The sequence below is a fragment of the Taeniopygia guttata genome, chromosome 5 (assembly GCF_048771995.1).
Source record: "Taeniopygia guttata chromosome 5, bTaeGut7.mat, whole genome shotgun sequence".
Classification (NCBI taxonomy): Eukaryota; Metazoa; Chordata; class Aves; order Passeriformes; family Estrildidae; genus Taeniopygia; species Taeniopygia guttata.
The window spans coordinates 21575386-21597634 of NC_133030.1; the positions used below are offsets into that span (position 1 = coordinate 21575386).

General features: G+C 36.8%; 1 protein-coding gene across 1 annotated transcript in view; it reads left to right on the forward strand.

The window, feature by feature from the left end:
- PDHX (pyruvate dehydrogenase complex component X) overlaps positions 1–22249 on the forward strand; it is a 33338-nt gene that overhangs the window by 2765 nt on the left and 8324 nt on the right. Inside the window, exons 2-7 of the mRNA XM_002199608.7 lie at positions 3414–3497; positions 8261–8361; positions 13159–13364; positions 14641–14739; positions 19373–19541; positions 20985–21132. Coding sequence (XP_002199644.4) covers positions 3414–3497; positions 8261–8361; positions 13159–13364; positions 14641–14739; positions 19373–19541; positions 20985–21132 — 807 coding nt within the window. The remainder of the gene's footprint in view (positions 1–3413; positions 3498–8260; positions 8362–13158; positions 13365–14640; positions 14740–19372; positions 19542–20984; positions 21133–22249) is intronic.

Sequence of the window (22249 nt, forward strand, 5' to 3'; positions counted from 1 at the left end):
AACCCACAACTGCAAAGCTGCAAAGCAGCAATATTAACTTCCCAAGGGAAGCCTTTATAAGGGCTGCCTGTACAGTGCAACTAACTTATGTAAATGCAGTGATTCCTCTTACTAGCCCCTTTTTCATTTGATGAGGGCAAATAATATTTGGTGAAGGTAATTCTACATTGTAAGGTTGCTTTTCTTTGAGGAGGCGCTTTGAAGCCTGGTTTTTGTATGTGTGTGGTCATTAACTCAAAGAGTAGCTAAAACAGCTTTGCAACACTCCCGTTGTGGCTGGTGTTCTTGTGTATCTCATGCTGAACAAGACTCTTAATTGCAAAGCACTGAACTCTGAGCATGGGCCTCTCTGGACATAAGCATTAAAAGGTTCCATATTCTACTTTGTGTCCAACTTTGTTAATTTGTCCATTTCAACTTGCTGCTGGAGTTCCTCTTCTAACTTGATAAAAGGATCAGAATGGATTGTATGTTTTGGGGTAGTTACTCATAACATTGAAGGGAAAATGTTGCAGTGGCACAAATTTGTTGCTCAGTTTTGTATTTGTGCCAAAGTACAAAGCATATTCTGGGAAATGGATCAAATAGCTCTTCATGGAAGAGAAATGTGAACCACTGTGTTTAAAAATTAATTTTTTCTTCATTAAAAATGTGGATTATTTTCACTTTTTAAAATGAGGTTTGTCCACTAGTTCTCAAGAATCCTAGATATTTGTGGGATATGACTTGAAAATCATGTTTTGATTGTCAGTCGTACTTGTCAAGTTAGACTAATGAAACTGAGAACACTTCTTTGCATCCCATAATGTATCATATAATGTATAATGTTTTCTACTTGCTGTTATAGAGAAATATTTTTTAGTAAATATCTATAGTATAAGGCAGTTTTAAACTCATACTTTGTCAGTCATACCTCAAATACTACAAAACTATTTTGGAAATGAATGCAGATAAACATTCACGTACATAACATAGTTCATTTTCTGTTTATTAGTCCTAGATGAGAAGTTGCAAGAAACTATTTAAAGGAAGTGCATGGAGGTAATTCAGATGGGAATTGTGAGTGTTACAAGGAACATTGTCTGGTTACATTTCTAAACATGACAGTCATGAGTAATATTAAACTGAAAACTACCATGAAAAGACTGAGACAAAAGAATGTGCATTTGCTCATGCAGTCTTCTGGGGACATCAACCATGCAGTTGAGCTCATTTCCACAAAACTCAAATGTTTTTGGTACCATGATTCTGATTGTGTTTCTGTCTTGGGGGCTTTAGGGAATAAGTAACTTTCTGCTCTTGGTGCATTTTAAAATATCAGGATCATTGATGGCTACTTAGGTCATTAGAGGTTTGCTACAATGTTTCCATGTCACAGTTTTAAAAGATTATAGAGTGGTTTGGATTGGAAGGGACCTTTAAAGTCATCTAGTCCTTCCCCCCTGCAATGAGCAGGGGCATCTTCAAATAGACCAAGTTGTTCGGAAACCCATCCAACCTCTCAGTGGTGGAGCATCCACCACCACTCTGGGCAGCCTATTTCTATGTTTCACCTCTGTCATTGTAAAAATCTTCCTTAAAGCCAGTCTAAATCCTCCCTCTTTCAATTCAAACCACTACCCTGTGTTCAATTGCTGTTGGCCCAATTAAGAAGTCTGTCCCCATCTCTCTTAAAAGCCCCCTTTAGTAACTATTGCAAGACTGCAATAAGGCCTCCCTGGAACCTTCTCTTCTCCAGACTGAACAACTCTGACTCTCTTGTTGTTTCTTCATATGAGAGGAGCTCTCTCCCGCATCATTTTTGTGCATGTTCTTTGGACCTCCTCCAACATATCCCTGCCTTTCCTGTGCTGAGGATTCAGGAGCTGGACTCATTCCTCCAGGTGGGATCTCACCAGAGCAGAAAGGCAGAATCACCGCCCTCGACCTGCTGGCCACACTGATTTTTCTATGTCCCAGGCTATGTTTGCCTTTTGGACTGTGAGCCACAACCTGCCACATCACATCTTTCCATCTGCCAGTACCTTTAAGAGACTTGTCACCAGTGTCCATGGGGGCACTGAGATGATGATCACTACCCTCTGAATCCAATCCATTCCTCAGCCATGAAACAGTCCACCCATCAAATCCTTATTTCATCAATTTACAGACGATGATGCTGTAAGTTCAGAGAGGTGACGTCCATAGCTCTTCTTTGTTCACTGGTGTAGTCATCTATCCTATGAAGCCACAAGGTTGGTCAGGCAGGATTTGCCCTTGGTGAAGCTGTTCTGGCTCTCCTGAATCACCTCCCTGTCCACCATGTGCCTTAGCACAGCTTTTGGAAAAAAAAAAGGCCAAGGAAGAAAATTAGAAGAATTTTGAGCTGAAAAGCAGATAATGAGGTAAAAATGGGAAAATTATTAATTTCTAAGTTTCTTTTTTTAGCTGTTTCTGACTACTCCAAGCAATACAGCAACTGGGAGAAATGTGGGGTTGTTTCCCATAAAATGATTACAATCCTTAATGCTGGGTATTAGAGAAAAGGGAATATGAAGCAGAAATAAGCCTTGCCGTTGTATACAGTGTACTTCTATGTGTCTATTTCTGTTCTGTGCCTGAACACAAATTCAGATGTAATAGTTCAAAAAAGAGCCTCAAAAGTCAGGTACTGGAAAGCTGCTTTTACAAAATTGATCTAGAAATACGCCTTTTTTTTTTTTTTTTGCCTCTTAACTATATTTAAAATTTCAGAAAGGTATTATCTCTTATATTAATGTCCTCTTTGGTGTAGAGGATCAGATGACAAGAGGTGTAATTGGCTGTGAAACCAAGCTGTGTGCTGTATCCTGAACTCTGCTCTCAGAGAATCCCACTAACATGGCTCAGAGTTGCTGTTACTCAGTTCTGCTTCTGCATATGGGTTTACTGAGCCAAGATAAAATCATTGGAACTTGAAATCAAGCAATTTCTGCAAAGTAAATATAGTTTTCTAGTAAAAAGGATAAATAAACATTCAAAAACTTTATCAGTGAAAGAGGTGGATCATCAGCATCTGCAATACTAGGATCACAAAGGCTTTATTAATTAAAAAAATACGCTTTAATCTGAAAAAATTCCACAGCCTGAATCAAGGAGGAGAAGGATGACAGGAGAAGGAGGTTGTATTTTGAGATGATCAACAACATTTCAGGTCTAGGAATTCAGAGTTTGTGAATTTCCATTTCTCTTGTAATGTGCCTTTTTTTCTTTGAGCTCTTTGGCAGGCATGCTTGTATGTAAACTTTAAAGAAAAGGAGCATCATAGTGAATGTTTTGTTCAATTATCTTTTAGATTCATGCAGTTTTGGTTTCTTTTGTGTTAAGCAATTAACTGAGAAAAAAATTACACTGAGAAAGTACTCATTTGAGATAACCACTTGCTTGTTTTGCAGGTACACCTGGTATTAAAGTTCTCATGCCTGCACTTTCTCCGACAATGGAAGAAGGAAACATTGTGAAATGGTTGAAAAAGGAAGGTAAAATGGCATTTTCTGTGGTCAAATTTTCCATAATTCTTCAGCTATGTAAATCTATTCTGTAAAAATAAGATAATAGATTATATTATAGATATAATAGATGTATTATCTATATATTATTATATATAGATAATTAGATGTATTAATAAGATAATAGATCAGTATAGTGATCTATAGTATAGATCAGTATTTTGAAGCAAAATGTTTGGTGTATGGATGCTGTCATCATGAACTATACCTGGTTTGAAGTTGTTCATTCTTTACATGTTTTTTTTGTTTGTTTGTTTGTTTAATTGTCTTCCAAAAGGTTGCATTGATCATATTTTTGAAAAATTTCCATTAGGCTCTTCTAGAGTGTGAATGTGTGTGCTGTTTTTAATTCCCAGTGATGTCATGCTGCTCATTAGCTTTGGAAATCTGAGAGCCATTGACTTTAGGGAGGGTCTCTTTCATTATTCTGCTTTGTTATGGAATACCATGAAAGATATGGTATTTTTTTAATGTCTTTCTAATATCTTAATTATAGTCTACAGTTAAAACTGAGAGAAATTTAAAGTACTTTCATAACCCTAATACCAAATGGGGGAATTTTTCCCTGAAAGAACTTATACTGAAAACCAACCTACTCGTCCAAAAAAAGCCTGAACTCTGTGCTCTGACAACTATGTGCTTCTGTTAAAATATTTTGGAGCAACTGGATAAAAAATTTGGATAAAAGTCAAGTTTTGTCTTCACATAGGTTGTATGTAAATGAAATATGATCTGTAGAAGAGTCAGTAGTTCCTGTTCTGTCAGGAGACCTTTGTCCTGTTTACTCCTACCCTGTCCATTCTTCAATTCAATAATAAACCTGAATTTTGACTGTATTTGGATTCCAGATAGCTGTTATTCATTGGGATAGGATGCATTGCAGGCTTTTGGATAGTAGTAGGAATATATCTTGTTCACAGTCATTTTTAGATTTCCTGAAGAGATGAAGACATCTGGAAAAAAGAAAATACCTTAAAGCTTAGTATCTTTGACAGACACAATTTGGATAGCTAAACATGTTTTGACTATTGTGCCTAGATAAGCCTTTTCCTTTAGCTTAACTTATCCTTTTAAGTGCTGATACACTTCCATTATTGTGTTACTGGAGAGCTTTGCTTTCCTACATTTTGAATACATTTTGAGAGGTGGCTGGAAGACAGCTTCTTGCTCCAGTAGTGGACTTGGCCTTTTGCTCATGAAACTTTTAGTAAGAATTTCTGCAGAATTTACTGGCAACAATTCAGAAGTTTATGTCAATTAAATTAATTGTGCCAGTGTTCTTGAAGCTGCAGTTAATCAAGTCCAAGATGATGCAGAGAGGAAAGAATGATCCAAAGTCCTTTTTGTATTTGTTAGTTGTCAATACTTGTAAAACATTAAATATCAACAGTAGCCTGTTTTACAGTATAGCATTCAAAATTGCGAGAGAAAACAAAGAGAGCATGGTAGGAATTGAAGTAGCTTCCAGTTTACTCCCAAACCTAATGACTCTACTTTCCTCATAAGAAAGTGTGGAATGTAAAAAAAAGTGTAGAATGTAAAAGCTATGCAGTTGTTTTTCTGTCTTTCCACTAGCCTTCCACCCTGACACAAAATTTAAAAAAGCTTCATACCTATATTAATTAAATTAAAATAAATTCTTAATTGAATATTAGACTTTGAAATAAAACTATTTTAGTACTTTTATTGCTCTGTTTTCTATTTAGAAAGAAGACCAAACCCAGATATAGTATTTTGTCTTATTGGTCACATCTATGACTGTAATTAGTTCCTATCAATACTTTTGTTTCCTCTAAGAGTCTGGACAAAAGGCATAAAGACGATATTAAGATAAATTTTGAAGAAAATAGTGAAGCAATTTAATGTTTACACACCTCTCTGTAATGGATGCTCTTAACTACTTAATTCTCTAGAGTGTTTGCCATGTAAAGGCAGTGTTATTGCTGAATATGACTGTTTGACAATCTGATGTCCAAGAAAAGAAATATTTTTAAGCAGTTAACAGAAGCAAGCCACTTGCATATAAAATGGTTTTCCCACTGTATAACCAGAAGGGGTCAGTATAATACTATGTTGATAGTCTTTCTGTCCTTTGTGTAAGTATCAAATGTTTTCATTTTATGGTTTCACAGGATGGACAGATAATTTCACTACTACAGAAGGGAAAGTGCTGAATTTAATTGATAGCTTTACTTTTCCTTCTCATTGTTAATGCAGTTTCATGTTGATTCCTGTGGGTAATAAAGCCATTCTCACAAAGATAAAACTATGTTTCTAAAAACTTGTACTTATTATATATGAATTTAATGTTGATGAAAGCTGTAGTCTGACAGCCCAGGAGACCAAAATCCTCTTGTTAATGTGGGCAGAAAACAGAAGATGTAGCAGTGCTGGCAGCATCCACATGCAGTGTAACTCTGCTACCTTTTGAGACATCAGCTCTGGGGACTTCAGTATCTGTGTTCAGTCAACTCTGATTTTATTTGCAACATTAAGAAATGCAGTTTGTATCTTGTGATTTGGATATTTGTCTGTCAGCAGCTGAACAGAGCACCGAGGCTATTGGATGCCAATTGGATCTCCTGGAAGGAAACTGCTTCAGTAGAGATCCTAACCATTCAGCTTAGCTATGGGCATTTAATTATTAAAACCGAATCAAGAACAAAGAAACAAAAAACCTGAGCCCCACCCAAAATTTTTCAAGGGTATTATATATATAATTTCAGGGAGCTCTGATTTCAGGCATCTTCTGTTGCAAATACTGCTCGGTTTAAAGTGTAAGAGCAAAAATATGCTTTGCAAAAGTGTTCTTTCCAATCCTAATTATCGAGAAAGCTGATTTGTAATTGACATCAAACTGAGCACTGATTAGGAGCTATCACAAATATTGTAATCTCTAATGGAAGTAACTATAGTCCTTTTTATTGCACTTGGGTACTGAAACACGCACAGGACTTGAATGCTGCAATGATGTGAATTATTTCACTACATTTATTCAATTGCATTTCAAATTTGTGGTAACTTTATGGCTGCAGCAACGAAAGGAAAACCAAAAAAAAGTAGTGGAAAAGTGGTTTATCCAGCTCTTTGAGGACTTTTCCTGTTGCCCTCCATGTACAAGATGAAGTTAGTTTTCCATGAACAGCTTCAGGTACCCAAGTTGAGATGTGACATGTGACAAACACATGAATGAAGGTGTTCGCTTGGCTGGCCTACCTTGCTGGAGGCACTGCTGTTGGTCTCTGAGCACTGACATTTCTTTTTAATGGTGCAGAACACTTACAGTCTAATGGCAGATTAAGATACAGAGTAAACTTCCTTTCTGCTTGCCATTCTTAGCTCTGTAAATTACAGAATTTGCCCAACAATTTGATTTCTTAACAGCTGAGAAGTACTTGCCTAATAATCTGATATATGGCCTACTTCAATTAATGATCCAGTGAAATTAAAACACTCGTATACAGCCTAGAGTTTTGACTTCCTCTTATAAACTGTTCATGCTCTAGTTATTGCAAAGTGGAATGTGGCTGTTAGATTATTACATTAAAAAGATGAAGTGTATTTCTCTGCCAATTTCTGTAATAGGAACGTTTATGACTTACAAAACTGTGTAGGTAACTGAGCTTTTGATGTTTTTATTCAACACAAATGAGGTACTACGCCTCATTTTCCCTTTCTAATTCATGTAGTCCTGAAACAGGAGATGATATTTTTTATAGTGTTGTCTCTTACCTAAATGTAGGTGGTAGCCTGCCTAGGTTTTTATTCTACTCTTAAGCACAATGGAGTGATATCAGTAGTTAAGCTAAATGCTTAGACAGGTAATGCTGTTGCAGCATTTATGGTAATGGGGAAATATTAGAATTTTACTTCATACAAAATTGTAGGCATGTTTTAAGCTGGGATATGTAGTCTCTATATGGAAAAAAACCTGTATTTTGTTGCAAGCCAAAACATTCAGCTATGTAACAATTTTTAATGTAATGTCAATTTTAATGTTGGACATCTAGTCAGTATTGATTTGTTGAAATAATCCAGACACATAGTATTTTTATCATCTGCTAGCAGATACAGATAGTCTTCAAAAGCTGAGGAAGAGTATGCTTCAGAATTAATCTTGGATTTGTGTAATGTAGCAAAAGCAATTTCTAGCACTTGTGCATATTTTTATTTCACAAGGTAAATATGAATGAATGCATGAAAAGACAAAGACCTTTCTGAACTATGTAGGAGATTAAGCACACTTGCAGCTATGCTTTCCCAAAGACATTAAAATTCCTGAGGTTTTTATTTTAATTTCTTTTGTAGTGTAGATGCCAGTTACAGAACTATGATGCCATTGTTCTAAGCAGTTTTAGATAGCTTGCTCTGACTGGTGGCTAGCAGTGAATATGGAAGGCTTAGTATTTTATTCATGGCAATGCTACTGAGTATGGGGTTCTGGAAATTAATTTCATTGTGTGCGTAGTTCCTCTTGGAAAGCCTGCTGAAAACATCAGTACTGGGAATGTGTCAGTTTTTGCCACAGCAGTTTGTGGTTCTTGAATCTTGGTGATTTTATTTGGAAAGAAAAGGGCCAAAATGATAAGTAATGATGGGGGATCAACTAGCTGTAATATATATTAAGAAATGCAAAATAATTGTATTATGTGGTGAATATCTGTCATCCATGGTTAAACAAATCTGAAAGGAAGTGTAGGGTAAGTATTCTTAAGTTCTGTTGTATTTTGCAGGTGACACAGTGAATGTTGGAGATCCATTGTGTGAAATTGAAACGGACAAGGCAGTGGTTACCATGGAATCAAGTGATGATGGCATATTGGCTAAAATACTGGTAGGAATCCTACGTTTCTCAGCAGGGTATTATAACTTCAGACTGTTGTTTAGCATATTGCCTCAAAAACTAGTTTAGATAGCTAAATTTCTGCTCAGCATTCAGAAAAATGCCCATGTATTCCTGGGGAGAAATAATTGCTCTGTTTGTTCCATGTGTGTACCAGACTATTGATACATGATTCTGTATATATTTTAATGGATTTTCACTTAACCTGTTGTTTTTTATGTTTTACACTGGGTGAATTATGTCCATGAAATATTGCAGTTTATGACATCTGTTACTCTGAGTTATAGGAAAACAGTTAACAATCAGTTGGAATATAGAATTTTGGGTTGTACTTTACCCAGGATGTGTCATCTCTCTGCCAGATTGTCTTGTGCTAGTCATTCAAGGTGGAATGTTATACAAGATGGACTGACCCAAGGAACAGTTCTTGGAGTTAATAATTTCCTCTATCAAAATTAGATTGATTAAGCATAATAGAAAGAACAAGAACTGGGATGAGTAGGAAATTTTCTGAAGCAGTCTCAGCTGGTGGTGTTTTGCAGCTGTTTCTGCTCTCCCTCCACAATAATTAAACAGGGTGAATTGTAAGAATTTGGGAAAAAACTGAATAAAAATTTGAGAAATGTGTACTTTCAGTAAATATTACATTATTTGGTTAGGGAGGTCTCATGTAGGGAACATCTACACATAAGGTGTGGATCCCATAATCATACAAATTAAGCAAACTGGTATTAATTGCAATCTAGCTACTTAGGAAACAGCAGAATGGGCATGGGTATAAACTGGTTCCTGGAGCCGTGAGAAAGTTCTACCCTATGCACAGTGAGACATGTGTTTGTGCTGCTATTACAAAACTGTTTTGCACTGGTATATTAGGCTTCCTATCTCTGCTACAGCTGCATTTTCTTACATCAGCATGTATTTGCACAGTTATTCTTTGCAAAAACAGAAAAGGGAGAGTAGTTTCCTGTGTGGCAGCATTTGAGAAATGATGTTCTGTTTGGTATTTTCCTTTTTTGTATAAGCAAAGGCAACATCCTTTGCAAAAATGAAAGTCTTGAGGTAGGTGGGGGGCTGGGGTAGGGAGGAGAGGGGTTGTGAGAGGGAACTCAGCTGTAAATTGACTCTGTCAGGGCTTACAAATACTGTCATTAGTCTTAAATTTCTCCAGGATAACTTGCATTTAAGCACTAGTGTATATAGACAAGAGTTTAAAATATTTTTCCTTCTTTTAATTGTGTTGCTAAATTGGCATTCGACTGTAAAACAACACATTTAATAGGCTTCAGAGGATCTATTCTGCCATGCCAGGATGAAGTCTCACATCAGGCGTATTTTTTAATCAGTGTTTAGTCTCCATGTAGTTATTTACATAATTGCTGGGCAATGCTTTCACTATTTTTACGTCTCTCTTCTTCAGTTTTGAATGTTTCTGAAAATCAGTTTGCTTCTGATAACCTTGACAAAATCTTGTGCAACCTATTCTGCTTTTGCAGACACTGTTTTGTTAGATAATGTGAAGGAGACATACGGGGATTCTCTCTGTCAGAAGTATTAAAGAATTGATCCTAGAGAGATTAAATAGAAATTTGCTTAGTTTCTTTAATAGTAATTCATGATGGCTACAAGTAACATTAGTATTTCAGAAGCTGTGGGTTTTAAAATTTCCTATCTTGTATTTCAAATGCATTGCAAATTTCAAAATTTCTCTGTGTGTATTGCTTTTGTGGCACATTTTTTGATAGATCAGAGGCAGACTTTCCAGCAGCGACATGATATCAGTGTCATGGAGCAGTGACATTCACATTCCAGACTTAGTTATATCCATATCATCCAGTAACAATCCAATGCCAAGAGCTGAACCTGAGGAGGAGATGCCAGGAGGTAGAAAATATCTATAGCATCTTTCAGAATAAGGGAAAAGGGGCAGCTTTGTTGGAGTAACATGAACAGATCATTATGCAAACCCAGTTTTTAATGGATTCTTTTAATCCTTTGAATCTAGAAATGGTAGGCCTAAGAGTTAGAGTACAGAATAGATGGGCTTTTATTCCAGCCTCCTAAGAAGTGCAGAAAACCCCTGATGTTTCAGAAACGAAAATAACAAGAAAGCAATAAGATCAGAAATTTTCAGATTTTTTTTTCCCTAGCTCAGGTGTGATCCTTGGTTGTCTTTCTGCACTGTCTAGTGGATATTTCTGCTCTGTATTAGGTGTTCAGTAGATGTTTATGTAAGGCTTATAAAATGAGCTGTGTCAGGTTTGTGGATGGGGTGATGATTACTTATTGAAAAGATTGTCCTTCCAAGGGCCACTCAGAAGTACATGTGTGATGTAGTTAGTTGATGGGAATTTTAAAATGTTTTGTGCCTCTGAGCTAGCATCTGACTGAATTTCACTCGCTTCCTAAAAGAAATGTGACAAAAATGTGTGCCTTTTGATGCCAGCTGCAATTCTGCACCATCTTGACAGAGTTCAGTATGGAAAACTTGAGTCAAATGAGCATGCAGTCTGCTTAATGCTTTGGGGTTTGCATTTAAAGATAGGAGGTTCATTGGGTTAAATTCAACTTCTGTAACCCTTCGTGGCTTTTCTTGACTGTATAATCCACGTATGGCTTAGGAAGAACAGGCTAACAGTAAGAAGCTCATGCATATATATTTCTTCTGTCTGAATAGGTCTTTTAATGATCACATCTGATTCAGTGTAAAATGCAGTAAAAGATTAAATAGCTGAATAAAATATTAGACGGGTAATTTCAGAATGATGATTATTCTTTCAGTAGAGCTGCTTCTTAAATTAACACTGATTTTTTTATTTTTTCCCTAAAATACTTTATGGTTCAATTTGGAACAAAACAGATGATGAACGATTGTTTAAGAACTGTAATTAATTGTTGAGGAATAGACTTAGAGCAGGTACTGGATGTGCAGCTGCAGTGGGAGCTGCAAGTTTTGCCCTGAGTGAGGGGTGTGGTGGGAGCACCAGAAAAAGGGGCCTTGACCTGGTGCTGACCCTTTGCACAGCAGAGCGCACAGGGACCTATGGCGGTGGCCAGGTGACCAGACACTGGGACACAGCAGGAGCCAAGGACTCAGTAAGAAGATACAAGATTATTGGCAGCACAGACTGGGGGTATGAAAGCATGGGAATTCCTTTGTTTGTGGTCCTACCCCAGAGGCACCAGCTCGAGCTGGTTTGTGTTACTGGGCCACAATTAAAATTTCTTTAGGGATCCAGATGTCTGAGATCCTGCTATGGGAAACCCAGGGTCAGTCTGGTAAGGAAGACCTATCTGAATGTGGGGCAGGGTGAGCAGGGAGCCAGGTGAGGCATCCATGTGGTTACTGGAGCCTCCTACTTTAAAGGGGCTTTGGTCCCCATTCACATGGTGGGACTGTGACTGCCAGAGTGGCTCCTGGACAGGGAGACAGGAATGTTTCCCTAACGTTAGTATCCATTACCACCTTCTTATTCATGGCCTAAATGAGAATTGGTATGGAAACTACATTGTAAAAAAAATTCCACTGCAGAATGAGCCAGCATAAGTTCTGTCCCTTTTTCTTCCCAGTGGAGGAAATAAACGTTTACTTCAGCATATATTTGTTAGTGGCTAAAGCACTATGCTGCAGTAGCAAAAGCCCCAAGGGAATTATACTTCTCTGTTCGCTTTATCTCAATTTTTTTTCTCCCTGTGCTTTGTTGGTTTGTTACCAAAGCTAGGATATTTTTTACTCTTTTTGCTGCATAGAATCATTGAATGTTTTGGTTTGTAAGGGCCATTAAAGATCATCACCTACCAGGGAGGCCAGTCACTAGATCAGGTTGCACAGGGCCCCATCCAACCTGACCCTGGACACTTCCAGGGATAGGGCATCCACAACCCTTATAGGCAACCTATTCCAGTGCTTTACCACCTTTGAGTAAAGCATTTCTTTCTACTCTAAACCTGCCCTCTTTGATTGTAAAGCCATTGCCCCTTGTCCTGCCAGTGTAAAAAGGCCCTTTCCCTCCCTTTTCTAAGACTCTCTTAAGCACTGGAATGTTGCTGTAATGTCTCTCTAAGGCCTTCTCTTCCCCAGGCTCAGCAACCCCAGCTGTCTCAGACTGTCATTGTAGGAGAGGAGCTTCAGCCCTCTGGTCTTCTTTGTGGCCCTCCTCTGGACCTACTATGAACAGGTCCATGTCTTGTTGAGGACCCCAGACCTGGAAAATGCACTCCAGGTGGGGTCTCACAAAAGTGGAGTAGAGGGGCAGAATGATCTGCCTCGCCCTGCTGGCCACACTCCTTCATTTGCCTTTTTGGGCTGCAAATCCACACTGTTGTCTTGTGTCCAGCACCCTGAAGTCCTTCTCTTTATTTCAGCTCTTTCTATATCTGAGATTCTAAGGTTCATTTAGGTTTATGCAGAGGTTTTTTTTTTATTGTGAGTAATGAAAATGTAGCAGTGACTCAAAAATCCAGGAGATGAAAAGTTAGGCAGAATTATAATAATTTTTCTTTTTCTATTCTAGTTCTGAGCTGCAAAGGCTGTGTGTATAAAAAGTTACTTTGATTTCTGAGTGCTAACTTTAGGTGTATGGGATTTGGGGCATAATTTAATGTTCCTCTCCTTATAATAGCAATTATAATTAATTTCAGTCTTGAAATATCTTATTAATAGTAGCAATAAAATGGGATATCTCTTACTGATGAATTGTCATTAATATGCCTGAAACTTCAACATCTACTGGTTTTAGTCATATTAGAGCAGACAGTGTAATTTGTAACTTAATGTTCTTAATTTAGGTGGAAGAAGGAAGCAAAAATGTTCGCTTGGGCTCACTAATTGGTCTGCTGGTAGAGGAAGGCCAGGACTGGAAGCAAGTTGAAATGCCAGCTGATGCTGGTGCTCCATCTTCTGTGGCTCCACCAGCACCTGCACCTGCCTCAGCTCCTGCAGCTCCTTCAGTTTCAGCCCCTCCTAAACTGCAACATCAACCTGGGAAATTGCAGTAAGTTTCTGTGTTTGTTATGAAATGGAACTCTTCATTAAATCAGTAGAACTGAACTAAGAAATATTTTTTATCCCTTTTTACCTATAGTAGACTGTCATTTTGAGAGTATTTCAGTATGAGTGAGGTGGTAAACCTTGCAGGCCTAGACTATTTCTTTGCTCATAAGCCCAGTAAGTCAATTTAAACAACATGTTATTAGAATTAAATGTACTTATATTCTGTCCTGAAATTAAATTATGAAAGAGTCTAAGCTTACAGTTGGAAAGAAGTTGTGCTAATACAGGATGGACAATAGTGCTTATGCATCAGAAGCTAGGTGTACCTATGACTTGTTTTCTATTTGAGGAGAGAAAAAAAACCAAGAAATTGCCCACTACAAAGTCCTTATGATCTCTTGCATTTTCAATATTAGAAAAGAATTATTCTAATATTTTCATAACAGTGGAGTGTGAAGAACTTAAACCAATTGGTTTATGTGCTATTTGTTAGTTTGGTTTGAGTCTATTGGAATTCTAAGCATTGCAAACATCTTGGAGGAGGGGTCAGCTGCAGTGTGTTAGGTAGCAATAATCCATAATCACTTTGTGTCCCAGGATGTATCCTCTTTGGAGGTATCACTCCTTATTTGTGCTTATTTTTCTCCCCACAAACCTCATTGCCTTTTCTATCTGGTTTGCTGTGTTCTAAATGCTGCCAGCATTTAGACTTTCCTCATGCAAGTGAACAACAGCTGAGGTCATTGCCCAGGCATTACCTGTAGTAGGAGGATGATCCAGGAAAGGATCTTTGAAAGGATTATGTCTTTCATTTTAGTACCAAAGAACATCAGAAGTGCTGTTTTCACTGCAACTGTTAGAGATATATCAGCATATTTGGAACCAAATGATCATTTATGACATGGGGTGTTTTTGGCAAGGGCTTAATGGACCATTCTTAAAATTCAATGAGGTGCAAATGTAGTCTCCTTTGGGAAATAATGAATAAGAGATTTTTGTGGAAAGACTTGAAACCAAGTATTTATTATTTTATGAGTGTTGTTGCTTTGTATCTAAGAATTCTAAACCATTTTCTCTAGATGTTGGCTTTTCTCCTCATTCCAGAAAGCTAATCATATTAAGATGCACTGGGTACAGACTACCACTGGGTAGTCTGTACCAGTGTGCTGTACTTTGTAGTTGACCGGAGAGAAATGTATTTTCTCATGATGTACATTAATGAGATAAGTTAATCTTACTATTTAAATGATTTTAATTTTTCCCCCTCATTTCTTCAGGGTTCGCTTAAGTCCTGCAGCTCGCAACATTCTGGAGACACATGGACTAGATCCAAGCAATGTTACACCTACTGGGCCTCGAGGAATCTTCACTAAAGAGTATGTAGATAATTTGGTAAACCTACAACTTTTGATATTAGAGCAATCTCCATTAGATTAAAGTTTGCTTATTTATAAAGCCTTGTCTTTGTTCCATTTTATGCTATGGATGGGTTTAGTTAAATTTGAAAAATCTGTTGAAAAGATAGGGAGAATGGGTTAGGAAGTATTTGAAGAAGCCCTTAATTAAAAAAAAAAAAACCCAAAACATATATTTGTATTTTTTAAGTCCCATCTTAGCTTTGTAGTAGTGCTGTCACATTTCCTGCAGCTCAGCCTAATGGCCGCTATTGCCTCCTAAGCATCACTGTTAGCTACCACTGTGAATCTAAAGAATTTTACTTCCCAAGATGCATACAGAGCCAAAACAAAATACCAGTGGCCTGTTTTCTTCAATTCCTTTTCTTCAGGGAGTTCAGATATTTTTATTTTTTTGCTGCGGTTCTGTTCTGAAATCTGTCAGGATTTCATTTTTTCCTATTTTTATTAGGCTGGGGGGAGCAATGAAGTGTAATGATAAGAAATTCCAGAATTCTGTTTTTCTTCCATTTTGCTTTCTCCTCTCTATGATTTAAAGAATGTTTGTTTACCAAGCTGTGGTTTTTTATGGTCTAGTAGCTTTTTGTACCTTTTTGAACATTTCAATGTAATGATTGGCACTCAAGCCTTTGAATGAGAAAGTTGAGTGTAAAAAACGTGGTCGATCCAGTGCATTTAGCCTTGAAATGATGTGTTCTCTTCACATGAGTATGTATGTTATTGGAAGTGAGGACATTGGCAGAAATAAATATTTTTGATCTCAGTAAAATTATTTCTTTTGACAAGTACCATCATTCACTTATACAGACTTTGCTGGCTACTGTTATTTTAGTTCCATTCAGAGACAGCCAGGACCAGGTCAGTGTAACTTGGAACTGGAGCCAGAAAGTGACAGTTTTTTTTTTCTTATGACCTTTGCCTGAGTTGAGATGTAATAAGGAATTGAATAGATAGAATATGCTGTGTAGCAGCAAATCATCAGAGAGAGTTTTTTGTTAGTTATGTAAGTGTAATGGTAATTTATGGTGTGTAATGAGGCTATGGCAGGTGGAAACCCTCTAGGACTTTTAGCTAACGAATAAACACTTCCTAGTTGTCATGGAGATCTAGCAAAGATTTTTCTGTAGTTATGAGAATTATCTAGCAAAATAATTTATTTTTAAAACTGTTTTTTTCTTACAAAAGATTTGACTATGAAATGTCAGTTTAAGATGAGGAATGTCTGGGGTTTTTTAACCATTATTTTGAAATGGGATTAGTATTTCAGATGCCTACACACTAGTTTGAAATTAAATGTGCAGATTGTTAGAGAGAGCTTCTGCAGATATTCAGGGAAATACTTCCTTTACTGCACTCACCAGACTACAAGAAAGAAAGATAGCGAATTCCATAAGCAAGCAAGATTCTTTCTCCCAACTTTCTATCTTTAAATTCAATTCAGTGTAAAAATTGCAACAGCAGTTGGAACTTCCACTCTACTGGTGTTCTCTGTCATGGCCCTCTTGCTTAGTAGGCCAATACTTTATTTATCTGTATACTTTCATTTATTTATATTTCTCTTATGTGTCTGTTCAAGATTGAATTACTATTGGTTTTTTCCTGCCTGTTTTGTTGTTGGTTTTGTGTGTGATTTTTTTAATGGAATGTCAGGGGTTTTTTATTTGTTATTTTGAAGTAATATCCTCTCATATCACTTAATATAATTTTCTTCAAAAATGTCCTAGAAACGTCCTAGAAAATTGGTGTGCCAGTACAAAGTAACTCACAAATTCTGTCAAAGATTGTACCATGTTTCTACTCATCAGCTCAGACATGTTTGGGAGGGCTATATTAAAACTGATTGTTTCAGCTACCTCTGCCCTTTCCCATTCTATTTCATAGTGGTCTAGGGATTTATAAGTGCAGCCATGAAAAGGCTGGTTATTGAGAACCATGTTTTTCTGAGGCCCTGTTGCTCCCAGCTGTTGTTAAGTCCGTGTGTCTTGGGATCTCTGAACTGCTCAGGCATTTTCAGCTTGCAAAGAACACAGAGCACACCCATGGATTGCTGTTTTTCTGGAGATTAAATTCATGTGCATGTATGGAGTATGAACTGACCCTGGGATCTCTGCTGTGTGCAATTTGTTAGCTGCTATTTGGGAGGAATGAGCTTCTTCTATAATGATAGGGCAGTAAATCTGATACCTCTAAGTTTCTGATGTGCTCTGAATCTCTGCTACCCATTTGCCTTCTTGCAGGAAATTTATGAGTTGAGTAAACGGGTGTAAACATGTGAAAAGAGAATGTGAAACATGTGAAAGGGGTTGGGTACAATTTAGTAACAGTAACTGCCACCACAGGAAGCTTGTGTCAGTCCATGCATCTCTTGTTGCACTGCTGGATCCTCAGAGATTCTTAGGTGTCTGTTTAACCTAACTTGTATCAAGAAAAGTATATTTTGAACACAAAATACTCAGTTTGCTCTCACCATTCTTTGAGTTTTGACTAACATGAAGTGAAAAGACTACACACTTCTGTAGTAGTGGTAAACTGAAGTGTAACAGGGTTGCCAGAATCTGCGTATTTCTAATAATAACAGTTTGGTAACGCATATTTTTGTTTATTAAATGTTTACTAAACTTATATAGCTTTTCTGCAAAGGAGTTGCTCTTTCGTGTTTGTTACCTCTCTTCTCTTTCTCTGTTACTGACTCATGTTGATAGAAGTTTATAGAGTTGTTGGAAAGATGTGACCAGCCCTTCTTTTTCCAGTCCTAATAAAATATCTATTGACCTGACCTTTACTTAAACCTGTTTAATTTTATTTGTTTTGTTGCCACTTCTAACTCTGATTATATTCAGGTTTGCAGTGTTGCAACCATGACAGTCATAACACTGATGCACCTATTTTTCTTAACCAGTTAAATAATTTGGAATTGATGGGGGGGAATCTCTATTCATATGTGTGTATAACATATGTGAACTTAGATTTTTATATATGTGTCTTTTGTACAATACAAGTCAGTTTCAGAAAGTCTTGAGCAAATCTTTTAATCTAAAAATAAGCTCAATTTTGGCAATACATTTTCTAATTAACGCATTAAAAGCCACCAAAACCAGACGGTGTCTCCTATGACTGCCAAGCGAGAGCCCTTGACAGATTTTTGGTAGCTTTTAAATGTTAACCAAAAAGCTTGTATTATGTCATGCAGTTACTTTTTATGTTTCAAATTGTAATGGTAGGGAATGATATTCATTCTATGAAAATTAATTTTTACCCCTGATACAGTAGTTGTGTCAAATAACATTTAATTTTAAACCAAATCTTGGCCAGCGTGTTAATTTGGGAAAACAAGTAACAGTTTTTAATTGAAAAAACTTTTCTTTTGAGCTCATTTGTTTTTTGTTTTCAAAATTGTTGAAGTATGTATTGAAGGTAAGAATAAATTGAAGCAAATCAGCAATGAGAAGAGGCATTATGTAGAGGTTTTCAATTTTTAATTATTGTTTCTGGAGTTCTCCATTTTAGGAAGAACTAAGAATGCATAATGTTCTGAGATTTTGTTCTTTCTATAAAGATTTTATAAACTCTTGGCTATCACTCAAGAATAGTCTCTTAAGCAGTAATCTACTGAAATTAGATAGCTTTGTTTAGCATTTATGGTTTGTGTTTCAAAACCTTGGAAGTGTTTAAGGAGTCTGATTTTTAATTTATTTTAATTTCCTCTGCCAGTTTGTGAAATTGAACTTTTGTGTTCTTGGTGAAGTGATAGTGATTTATCTAGGGTATATTATACAGGCTTTTGTTAGCAGATCTGGAGGATAAAGAGAGGAGATCTACAACTGACTTGCCTTGCAGTTGGCAGTGGTGGTGGAAATGCAGTTATTTCTGTTCAGCCTCCTAGGTGCTGGTCTTTACCTTGTTGCTTTATGAATTAAATGCACCTGGAGCAGACACAGTGTCATGGCTTAGAGATGGAGCCTCTCCTCTCTGTCATATTGTGCCCACAACAGGAAAATTTTGTGGTGGTAGCTGTATCAATAGAAAATCCTTGGAGAACACTTTGGCTTTGTTTCTCCAGTGTGGCGTTAGGAAGTATGGGCCTGTATAACATCTGTGCCTGGCTCTGCAGATTTATGTCAGAAAGGTGCAGAATGATAAATGTATTTATCAATTTTCACTTAGCACTAAGTAATTACATTCAATTCAGGTTATTACAAATATAACAGATGAAACAGCTTTTACTTTAGACTTTATAGCCTGAATATATGTACTTTTTCATTTAGAAGAATTGTTAGTGCAATTCAAAAATCACTTTGCATGCTTACAGTTAGTGATGATTGTTATGCTTCTCTAACACAATTGTTTTCTGTTACTGCATACTCAGGCCCTTTTATTCATGGAAGTTAATGAGAAGTTACTAAAAAGATACCACAAAGGCAACACAAGATTAATATAATTTAATAATAATCACCTTCTTAATGTTTGGTTTGACAACAGAAATTTAAATGTACAGAAGTGGCTAATGAAATAGAATAAGTGATGGAATAGTAATACTTAGGTAATTGTTAAATAGCTTCTTTGCAGTCAGTATTTCACTGTGTTTAATCACCAGGGATGCTCTCAAACTTCTGCAAGAGATGCAGAAAGGTAAACCCAGTGAATTGAAACCTGTGGTTTCCCCAGCTCCTGCTGCAGTGCCTTCTCCTTCACAAGCAACAGTGACTTCCTATCCAAGGCCAGCAATTCCACCAGTTTCCACACCAGGACAACCTGCTGCACTGGTAACTCTTCTGCTAAGATTTCAGCATTGCTACAGCTGAGTAGTGCAAAAGCTACTTCAGTAGCTCTCAGATTTCTAGATCTAGAGAAAGGAAGGAAACTAAGGCCACCCAGATTTCAGACTCAGTGATGTGCAGTTTTTTCTATGTTTCAGTGATTCTAAGGCAATGTTATTAAAACTGTGAAATCCTTGAAATGATGGTCTGCATGCTATTTTGCATAGCTTGCAAATTGAAGTGATGGAAAAATTTATATTGCAGGCCTTGGAGAAACTAGAATGATTTATTTTTACTGTACTTGATTTTTTTTGCTTTCCTGCGAGATGTAAGTGTCCATTAATGAGTTGTGAAGACCTGAGGAAGGAAAAGGCTTCCTGGTGGCTGCCTTGGAGAGTAATTGTGCTAACTCTAGAACCTAAGTTAAATTGAAATGTTAGAAATACTAGAAAATATTTTTTTACAGAATAAATGCCCTTGCTGAAATAGACACTAGTAGAAATTGAAAAGCTTTTGTGAAAAACATTTTCTGGCTCTAGAACTAAATTTGCTGTATTTTTTTAGTCTGAAGTTTACAAGGTAGCTACAATTCATAATATTCAGGAGATACTGCTGTTATTTTTTTTTGTTTGTTTGTTCGTTTTGTTTTGGTTTGGTTTTTTTTTGCACTGTACAAAGAGCCAAACAGCTTAAAATCTCAGACTTGGATCCATCACAGAATAAAATACTTCTATGGTTGCACTAGAACATACATATTGCAATTTATTGTGTGTTGAGTGCTATTGAATATGTACTAAGGATTCTATGAATCCTTATATGTTCAAGGGATAGGTGCTAAAGATTAAGTATACAAAATAATGTCTTGCAGAATCTTCTTCCTTTCTGTAGTCACTAGTATTTTAGAGAGATTACTTGCAAGTTGCCCTGTTTCTAGGAAGAAGTTGGCCATTGAAACATTATTGGATTTATCTGGAAGGAGAGAGAAAAATAACAGAAAAGTAAAACCTGTCTTAAGGAGCTACACAGGGCATTGAAAAAGCAGTAGTTTACTGAGGAAGTGTTCTTTTTATAATTTAAATGGAGCAAAGCATAATCTGAGCAATATGCCAAGCCTGGAAGATGGAATAGTGCTTATATACTCTGGCTGAAAATAAATGCCTCAATACTTGGATTATTCTATTTTAAACTAGGTTAATTCTACACTGTAAAATGGAATTATTCTGTAAAACCTGTTGTGTTGATCCCAGTTGATAGGAATAGACTATAACACTCAAAGGTCTTTGTCATACTAATTTCAGTAGTTGGACTGTATCACTTTTGGATACCTAGGGGATAGTTGACATGGGCAGGAGTCACTGATGATAATGCATAAATGCTGGAGTACTTTCAGGAAAGGGGAACTGTGTTTGCTGTCCTGATATTTAATAAGCAGCATGTGATTTCTTTCAGGGCACATTCACAGAAATCCCAGCTAGCAACATCCGAAGAGTTATTGCTAAGAGATTAACAGAGTCTAAAACCACCATACCTCATGCATATGCTGCTGCTGACTGTGCCATTGATGCTGTTTTGAAGTTGAGAAAAGAATTGGCCAAAGGTTAGTAGTCTGATTTACTTTAACATGTGGTAATATTAATGTGGTTATACTAATGTTTAATTTTTTCTGTTTATATAAACTGCCCCAGGAGGTGTAGATTTTGTCTAGGTAGACCACTATGTATTCTAATAGGGTTTTTTTCAGTATGTTGGACTCAAGCTGTAATTCCTGGCAATTACTGAATTGGACAACTTGTCAGAATATAGGAAGACAGAGGTCTTACTTTGCCAGCTCACACATCACTCTGAAGTCTTATTTCCCACAATAACCAGGCTGCATAAGCAAGTAGTGATGCTCTGTTTGATGGAGACTTGCACCTCCTAGATTGGTACTGTCTGTGACTGGGGTAAAATAATTTTAGGTCTAAGACACTTCAAGTTTTGATCTAAAGCTTCACAATTACTGTCATGGTTTGAAAGCTTATAGGTTCAAATGGTAGCTTTTCTAAGCCATGTGAGCTCTGCATTCAGAATAACATGGCAGAATAATTTTAATTTGCATTTTTATTGCTGTACTGATTGAGAAACTGAGGCCAACTGTTCTGTACTAGTGACTAGCCCATGCTTGTTTATCTGTTTGGTCTAAAATTAAATTTGACAGGTATATTTACATTTCCTAGATGATGATACAAGAGCTGCTTCTCCTTCCACTGTTTTTTTGTGTGACTAATTTTTAATGCAACAGTACCCAGGTCATTTTTCTACCTGTTATTTTTCCTAATGGTATCTTATTCAAAGACATTTTCTGAAGCTGATATTTTCTTTAAATAGCAGCAGTTCATAAGGAATGAACCAAAAAAGGATCTTAGTTAGGAATACTCACTTGAAATTTTTCACACCTCACCTGCTGTTGTTAATTCTTAATGAATATTTCCTTTAAATGCAGAGGTGGAAAAGCCATATGTCTTTGCATGAAATTGAATAGCAGAGCTTGTCCTGGTAGATTTTTGTTTCCTCTGATGGAAATTGTGGGGTTTTTAATAAACATCAGTGAATGCAGGGTAAAATATTACCAGATGTGGATCATTTAACTGTATTCCTGCTCTACTGCTGGACAGTGACATTTTTGCCAACGGTTAGGAATATAGTATGCAAACGGAAACCAGTGTATATTTGAT